Source organism: Pezoporus wallicus, unplaced genomic scaffold, assembly GCF_028554395.1.
Source record: "Pezoporus wallicus isolate ANWC-B61680 ecotype Strahan unplaced genomic scaffold, APGP_CSIRO_Pwel_v1 contig_1876, whole genome shotgun sequence".
NCBI lineage: Eukaryota > Metazoa > Chordata > Aves > Psittaciformes > Psittacidae > Pezoporus > Pezoporus wallicus.
Genome location: NW_026638337.1, coordinates 1602346 through 1611127, shown reverse-complemented (window position 1 = coordinate 1611127; position 8782 = coordinate 1602346). Strand labels below are relative to the sequence as shown.

The 8782-nt window shown below is 47.9% G+C and overlaps 1 protein-coding gene across 2 annotated transcripts; it reads left to right on the top strand.

The window, feature by feature from the left end:
* Nucleotides 1-5149: 5149 nt before the first annotated feature.
* On the top strand, nucleotides 5150-7078 carry ZAR1L (zygote arrest 1 like). Of its 2 annotated transcripts, XM_057410373.1 has the most exons (5): nucleotides 5150-5470; nucleotides 5639-5773; nucleotides 6043-6135; nucleotides 6283-6357; nucleotides 6766-7078. In XM_057410373.1, the coding sequence occupies exons 1-5, from the start codon at nucleotides 5189-5191 to the stop codon at nucleotides 6907-6909; spliced, it is 729 nt and encodes a 242-aa protein (XP_057266356.1). In that variant the 5' UTR covers nucleotides 5150-5188; the 3' UTR covers nucleotides 6910-7078. The 2 variants fall into 2 exon arrangements, with proteins under 2 accessions (XP_057266356.1, XP_057266354.1); XM_057410371.1 differs by having other exon boundaries at nucleotides 5152-5773.
* The last annotated feature ends 1704 nt before the right edge of the window (nucleotides 7079-8782 follow it).

Sequence of the window (8782 nt, the reverse complement as noted above, 5' to 3'; positions counted from 1 at the left end):
TAATAAATGAAAAATCCACAATACAATATATATTAATACATATAAACTGGTACAACCATTACAACTTATGTGTTAAGAATGTGATTTAAAGACGCATTCAAGGGGAGAAAGCATTGTCAATTTTACAGTCCTACTAAAAACCAGGTACAAGATAGCCATAGAAACTTCCCTGCTTATTTTAACACGTGTATTGTTTCCACGGCAAAATCAGTTTCCCCCGCGATAGCTGTTTTACACACACTGCCTCACCAAAACGATGAGAGTGACAGGCAGTTAAAAGAAGGGGAAAGGACTACCCTGAAGCAAATCAAGTAATGCAAAACTGCCTCAGAAGTACATTTTAGAAGCCGAAGCGCCCCGTTCCCGCTGCTTCCCGTCAGGGACGGCTCCTGCCGGGGACCCACCACACGCGGGGCGCTGCTTGTGCAGCCGCCACCGCGTCACCCCGCAGCGCCAAGGGGCCTCACAAAGCGACATCCCCGTTCACCACACACACACGGGACCTCGGCGGGCCGGTAACCGCAAACCCCTCGCAGGCCGCGAGCAAGGCGGCAGCGCGAGGGACCTGCCGGCGGGACAGGACTCGCAGGGACACCCCGCAGCCCGTCCAGGGGCAGGGGCAGGCCCAGGGCAGCGCGGGCAAAGCCACCCGCGGACCGTTTACCTCCGTCCGGCCCCTTAAGGCGGCGCGGCTGCATCGCCTCACGCGCGGGGGAGGCTGCCCTACTCCGCAGGAACAGCGGCACGCACAGCACCACCACAACCCGGCCGCTGCCCCGCTCAAAGCTCGGCGCCAACACCGACCCGAGCGCCTGCGCACTGCGCGCACTCACGTTCCCGCCTGCCCCGGCCCTCTCGTCACGGGAAGGGGGTGGTGTCATGGCGATCCCGCGCGCCTTGTGTGGGGCGGGCCAGCTGCAGCCGAGGGAGTGTGGGGTTGCTTGGAAGTGGTCTGCCTCCGTGCGCGCCGTCTCACAGCACGGACAGGGAGCGTGCCGAGCCAAGGGACACACGTCCCTGTAGATGTGAGAGATGAAGTATCGCATCCAAGGGACACATCCATCCTCCTGCTTAACATCTCTTAACACCAGCGTTCCGGAAAAAGGCTCCAGCAGCCCTGCAGTGAGATGTACTACTGTGATGGAATGTCACTGCTGTGGAAATCTTGACCTCATATGCTGAGGAGGCTTATTAGGTTGATACTACAATGATGATATTACAATAAAGAGAATATTATTATCTTCCACATACATGGCCATTCTTGTTTTTGACTCTTGATAAATCCTTGGCCTCAGCAATGAGTCCATAAAATAACTTCAAGTTGGGTGGAATACTCATATGTCACCTGCTTCAGGGTCTCTTTATACAATAATTTTTCCATGTCCCTCCTCCTTCCAACTAAATTATTGAATTTCTAACTAGGGAAGCTGCAGTGCCTGGTTCTTCCCAAAGCATTCAAACATCTCTTGAATGATGGCATGTAGCTTCCAATTTAATCTCCATACCCCTCCCAAAGCATGTGAACAGCTTACTCTTTTTGCAGCCATGCTGCAGTCATTAAGTTTAAACTTGCTCATCACCATACCCTGGTTTTCACTTGCTACAGATAGTGCTTTGAAAACCCAAGCATAATGTGGAGCCTTGAGCCATCTTTCGACTGTGATGACTGTTTCCTGAGTCTTAACCTCCTGCTGATCCAGAAAAATGTTGTTTCTACTGATTTATTTCAGACACTTGAAATGGTATTTCACAAGTACATTGTGAACTTTTAAAGACATCACCCCTGCCAGGTCTTCCATAGCCCTGGTCTTGCTGACCCGCTGAAATTTTATAAAGCAATGAGGAGTTACACAACAAAATTACTTCACATCACAGCAGGTCCAGGGATTTGGAGATTCTGCAGTTTCTAAATCCTCACAGACACAGTTTGGATGATTTAATTACATTATTTTAACTATATTAACTATGATATTCCTTAGACTTGAACTACAATGATGTGATTATGGAAGAAGGACTGTTAGACTAATATGTACGTGCTTGTCCTGCTAAAATTTATTTCATTATACAGGCATTAAGCCACTTTTCCCGGTATAACTGTTTTCCCTTTGGAGCAGTGTACAAGCTTGTCCTGGTTTCAGCTGCAAGAGTTATTTTTCTCCTTTCTGGCAGCCAGTGCAGTGCTGTTTTGGCTTTGGTCTGGGAGCAATGCTGATAACACACTCATTTTTAGTTGGTGCTCAGTAGTGCTTACCCCAATCCAGGGTTTTGCAGTCTCTCACGTTCTGCCAGTAAGGAGGGGCACAAGAAGCCATGAGGAAGCAGAGATAGGACACCTGATCCAAACTAACCAATGGGTATTCCATGCCACAGCACCTCATGCCCAGTATATAATTGGGGGGAAGTTACCTAGTAGGAACCAATTGCTGCTCTGGTTGGGCTGGGTGTTGGGCAGCAGGTGGTGAGCATTGTATTGTGCATCACATGTGTTTCTTGTTTTTTCCCTTTTAGTTTTACATTCTTTCCCCTTGGTATTTCCCCTATCATTATTACTATCATTATTAGTATTAGTATTATATTGTACTTTTAGGTATTAAACTGTTCTTACCTCAGCCTTTGGGGTTTACACTCTTTCAATTTTCCTCACTGTCCCACCCAGACGGGAGAGGAAAAAGGGTGCGTGAGTAAAAGGCTGCGCGTGGTTCTGAGTTACCAGGTGGCTCTAAACCATGACAGTCCTTTTAGGCATCAAACATGTGGTGATACAGCAGAAGAAGTTTCTGAGAAAGAGAATAATTCAAATCCTTCTGAAGGCCAGTTTTGCCATAAAACAGAGTAAGGTCAAGGGACCTACACAGGAGATACAGTTTTGGGGAATAAAATGGCAAGATGGACATTGCCAGATCCCCACAGATGTGATCAACAAGATAACAGCAATGTCTCCACCAACTAATAAGAAAGAAACACAAGCTTTCTTGGGTGTTGTGGGGTTCTGGAGAATGCACATCCCAAATTAGTCTGATTGTAAGTCTTCTCTATCACATGACCTGGAAGCAGAATGATTTCAAATGGAGCCCTGAGCAACAGGCAGCCTTTGAACAAATTAAACGAGAGATAGTTCATGCAGTAGCCCTTGGACCAGTCCAGACCAGGCAAGATGCGAAATATGTGCTCTACACCACAGCCGGGGAGAATGGTCCTACCTGGAGCCTCTGGCAGAAAGCTCCAGGGGAGACTCGAGGTCGACCCTTTGGCTTTGGAGTCCAGGATACAGAGGATCTGAGGTCAGCTATACTCCCACTGAAGCAGAGATACTGGCAGTCTATGAAGAGGTTCGAGCTGCTTCAGAAGTGGCTGGCACTGAAGCACAGCTCCTTCTGGCACCCCGGTTGCCTGTGCTGGGATGGATGTTCAAAGGCAGGGTCTCCTGTACACATCATGCAACCAATGCTACATGGAGTAAGTGGGTCGTACTTAATTACATTACAAGCTCAGAGAGGAAATCCCAGTTATCCAGGAATTTTAGAAGTCACCATGGATTGGCCAGAGGACAATACTTTACCTCTACACTAACTCATGGATGGTGGCAAATGCCCTGTGGGAATGGTTGCAGCAATGGAAGCAGAGCAACTGGCAACGCAGGGGTAAACCCATCTGGGCTGCTGCACTGTGGCAAGATATCGCTGCCTGGGTGCAGAACCTGGTGGTGAAGATACACCACGTAGATGCTCATGTACCCAAGAGCTGGGCCACTGAGGAACACCAGACCAACCAACAAGTGGATAAAGCTGCTAAGATTGAAGTGGCTCAGATGGACTTAGATTGGCAACATAAGGGTGAATTATTTTTAGCCCGATGGGCCTGACACCTCAGGCTATCAAAGCAGAGATGCAACATGGCACCCCAGATAGAATTTGGACTAATTTCTGGAATAATCTTATAGACACCTGGGCCAAAGAGCACAGCACTGAGTGGGTATATCACATCCCCTACCATGCACCACCCTCTGGGAAAATCGAATGGTACAGTGGACTGCCAAAAGCTACACTGAGAGCAATGGGTCGTGGGACCTACAAACATTGGGATACACATTTAGCAAAAGCCACTTGGCTAGTCAACACTAGGGAATCCACCAACAGGGCTGGCCCAGCCCATTCAGAACTTTTACATAGTGTAGAAGGGGATAAAGCTCCTGTGGTGCACACAAAGAATTTGCTGGGAAAGCCAGTCTGGGTTATACCTGTTTCAGATAAAGGCAAACCCATTTGTGGAATTGCTTTTGCTCAGGGACCTGGTTGTACATGGTGGATAATGCACGAAGATGGGTAAATCTGGTGTGTACCTCAAGAGGATTTAAATTTGAGTGAAAACAGCCAATGAACTCAATTATATGCTGTTGCCTGCTATGTAACACTTCTATAGCCAGTCAGCTAGATATCCATCTCTGCCACTCTGGGCTTTTAAAAGAAAATACATGCTGTCGTGATCATCAGCAGAGAATAAAGTCATGGTTTTCCAGGCCGGCAGCAACAGCAGATTAAGTGTGTGTATTTGCTCAGTTGTTGGGAGCAAGCAGACTTCCCCTCCCCATGAAAGCTATGGTTGTCCCAGCTGTGACTGAATTACATCTGTTCATCTTTTCAGGGTCTTCCAGAGATGCACTACTTTTTGAGCACTGATTACTTAATCAGCTCTCTCAAGATCTTCACCAGTTGTACGTAAACAACCAAGGCTTTACTCAGCCCTGGACTCATTCTTGCAGTGTTCAATGCAGTCATGCAGCCTCATGGCTGTTTCCCACCTGAAATTGGAGATGAAGGCCTCCATCAGCAACACAAGTCAACCTGTGTGTGCGGTGCACAGCTGCAGGCCAGCTCGGTGCAGCCCTTGGTCTGACAGAGACATTGATGAGGTGATGATGGGACATCCCACCCGTGATGGTGGCACAGGGCTGTCCCATCATGGCCTGCATGCCCAGGGGTCTGCACTCTGTTCCTGAAGGACCATCAACTCCTATTTGTGCCCAGCTCTAGGGGCAGGGATAAGAAAAGGTCTACAACCCTCCCTTTGTCATTAGCCCTCCACCGGGCTGGGGCCAATTTCCCCATCAATTAGCATCAATTAGCAGCAGCTCTCAAGATAAGATAAAAGGCAGGGCAGGGGGAGAACTCGGGTTGACTTTTCTGTGGTTATGATCATGGAGGGCTTTGTCTATTCCCCCTTCAGCACATTCTCCAGCTTCAGGAGCAGCCTCACGCCGAGCCGCAGTGGGGATTCGGCAGTGAAGCAGCCCAGCTGGAAGCAAGGCAAGAGCGGCATCATCAGCCCCTTCCTCGGAGGGCCTCTCACCCCTATGCCCTCCGACTACCTGGACAGCTGCCGCCGGGCCCAGCTCCAGGCCCTGCTGTCGCAGATGAGCCCGGGGCTGGCGCCGCCGCTGCGCCGGGCCAGCACCCGGGAGGCGGGCGTGCAGGTGAGCATGCGGGTCGACGCCGCGGTGCAGTGCTCGCTGGGGCCGCGCACGCTGCCCGCCGGCCGCCCGCTGAGCCCTGTGGCCCGCCGCGCCCTGGGACACCTTGCCCTCTACTCGCCCGTGACGGACAGGCGCCTCTTCACGCTGCCGGAGGCCGCCGCACCTCAGGAGAAGGAGGCAGCGGCTGGGACGACCCCCCAGCCGCAGGCGGCGGAGGATGACAGCAGGCATCAGCAGGAGGGGCAGGCTGAGGCGGCGCTGCCGAGCACGGAGGCGGTGTTCCGCCGGCGGGCTGTCTTCCAGGTGCGCAGAGGGGCTTCGAGGCCCGCTCCGGGCAAGAGTCGGGGAGCGAGCCGCGAAGCAGGGTGGAGGGAAACCTACCCCTAGGGAAGGGCACGGCGGCCCCCAGCCTGGCTTGCCTCTCAGGTCGCTCATCGCTGGCAGGGCTGAAACTCCCCAGCAGGCTCTTTGCAGCAGGGGGCCTCCTGGCCTTCAGAAGAGACGGTGTAGCGAGGGAGCGGGCTGGGTGTTCTTGTGGTGCTGGAGGCCGCTCATGAACTTTCTCTCTGCAGTTTTTGGAGCAGAAGTATGGCTATTTCCACTGCAAAGAATGCAAGACCAGATGGGAGAGTGCTTATGTGTGGTGCATTTCTGGAAGCAACAAGGTAGTTAACGAGCCATTTCTTGCCTCTGAAGCTTGTAACACAGTCACCAAATCTGTGACAAATTGGATGCTTTGGCACAAATTTAGGTACTGGACACCCAGAGTAAGTCTCTAGAGTAACCAAGGAATTGTTTGGGTTTTTTTCCAGGTGTACTTCAAGCAGCTATGTCGCAAATGCCAAAAGGCCTTCAATCCCTATCGAGTGGAAGCAATCCAGTGCCAGGTGAGTTGCAGATGTCAGTATCCTGGTAAAACTGACAGAGACTGTCATAAACTCTAATAGTTTACAATTGCTGAATTAGGTTCTGACTTTCTCTGGAAGAGAATTTGCTTTCATCAAAGAACTGGGAAATGGTATTCGGGAAAGGTGTAAGGGGGTAGGACTCCCTCTCCTGCAGATGGCTTACATGAATGGTTTTCTGTTCAGACAGTACTATGCCCAGCTACATGAAGGGTAGGGTTGTGTGCTTCTAGGTGAGATGGTTCTTACAGCTCAACTGTATAGAGTTTTTATCATGAGCTGTTTTAAGTGTATTAGCTCAAACATGTTGCTATGATTAAGGAAAACAAAAAACACTAACATGAAGTGAGCACTTTTGACTACTACTAATAAAATGTCTTGTTTCCTAAGACCTGTTCAAAGACTCGTTGTTCCTGCCCTCAGAAGAAAAGACACATTGATGTCAGGAGACCTCATCGCCAAGAACTCTGTGGCCGCTGCAAAGGCAAGAGGTTGTCCTGTGATAGCACTTACAGCTTCAAATACATTGTCTGATCTGTGTGCCCTCCTGTTTTGTGCTTTGCTCTTTGTCAATCTCCTACAATGTTTTGACTTTAGGCTTTTGACCTGGCATTGGATAATGGATAAAGACTTTTGTACTTATTATAAAATGCATAACTTAATTGTATATATGCTGTGAATAAAGTTCAGTAGAAGTGTGCTATCCCTTAGTTTCATCTTGCTGGGATGAAACAGGAAAGTATATCTGGAGGGGAAGAGAACCTATTTGATTTCCTAAAGCAAGTAAGTTTTGTGTGTAGTCTGCCTTTAGGGGATTCAAAGATTAAAACTGGGACAGAGTTTTTCCTTAAGTCATCTAACTGAACTAATGTGGAAGATGCAAATGTTCTGGAGCATAACATCTGGGGTAAATGTATGTGTCTCTTCCTACTGACTGTATATTAAAAAAAGGCAGTTTGATCAAAAACTGTATCCTAGAAGATTATGCCTGTAACATAACACTCTTCCCTTGTATGTCCCACATGTCCTTCAAGTGATCAGGGAAAATACTTTTTGAGCTGGGCTGTCTGTGATTGTGTAACACATTTTCTAGGCTTAGTGTGTCCTAAAAAAGGCAGAACAAGTCCTGGTGCCCCCAATTCAATACTAGTTTGTTCCTCAGAAGTTTTCTTGTCATTTAATGTACCTCCAACATAGGTGGCTTGAATGTAATTGGAGGGAGCAACAATGTGCTTTCATGAAGACTAAATGTGTTTGGGGGAATCCTAATTGAAGTCCCAGTGTTGCAGAAGCACAGTGGGATATTACTGCAGTTCATATTGTCCTAGGGCTTCTGTGAGGCTTTGTTGGGAATATGCAGATTTCTGCTCTGACTGACATTTAGAAGTGATGCTTGGAAAGGTAAATGGCTACATGACAGCTTTTGTTTTATCTGTGAAGAGCCATAGAATAGAGTAGAAGGAACATCTGGAGGTCTTTATACTCGGTGGAGGAAAAATTTAATGAAGTTGCTTAATGGATCATACTCTACGTCCAGGACAGTAATGAGGGATGTATACTGGGTAGTCTGTCTTGTTCAACATCTTTACCAGGGATTTGGAATAGTCATGAGTGTATACCTGTCAAGTTTGTAGGAGACATCAAACTTTTCCTGTGACTGTGATCTGTAAAATATCCATGATTTTGCTGAGTGGTAGAGCAGGTCTCAGCTTTCACCAACCACTAAAACTTTCTGCGGACCACCCCAATTACAGTTCTGAATAGCTTTCAAAAGTGAAATATGCAACAGAAATTTGAAGACAACTTTAACCACTGCAAATTATTTTACTCAGAAAAATAGCTGTGTGATTTGCCTTGCATTTATTTTGACCTGCAACTGTGCTGCAGAGCTGTATGGACTGCAAAACTAGGAAACCTGTAAAAGAAGTTGATTCCACCCCTTTGCATCAATACAAGTACTTTTCAGGATTCACATACAGTGGTGGAAGTGTTCTGAGAATGAAAAAGGGGGTGCAAGAGAAAGGGCTTTACTGCATTCTCAGAGCTGAGGCTGATGTATCAGGCTGGACAGCTTTTCTTTTGCATTTAGTATAAGAAAAAAACCCACCCGAACCCAGAACTGGAAAGAACAGGACCATTACTGATGTTTTTAACAGAAACAAACCTTCACCTCTATTCTGGATTTTTATTTCCTTTTTGTTATGAAACTGATTTAGTCAGTCCTGGATGAGTTGCAACTACAGACTGACAATAAAGCCCTTGCATTCCTCACTGGTATATTTCAGTGTAATGAATGGTTTCACCGTAAGTGATGGAAAAGGTGTCTTGGGGTTGCTGATCATGGATACGATCTGCAACAGTACAGATGCAGACAAGAACACAATCTTCACAAGAAGCAGATACTCTG

Coding starts and splice junctions, on each gene's coding strand:
- ZAR1L (XM_057410371.1), top strand. CDS start 5,189: ATGATCATGGAGGGCTTTGTCTATTCCCCCTTCAGCACATTCTCCAGC. Junction 6,136..6,282: donor GCATTTCTGGAAGCAACAAG/GTAGTTAACGAG, acceptor GTTTTTTTCCAG/GTGTACTTCAAGCAGCTATG. Junction 6,358..6,765: donor TGGAAGCAATCCAGTGCCAG/GTGAGTTGCAGA, acceptor TTGTTTCCTAAG/ACCTGTTCAAAGACTCGTTG.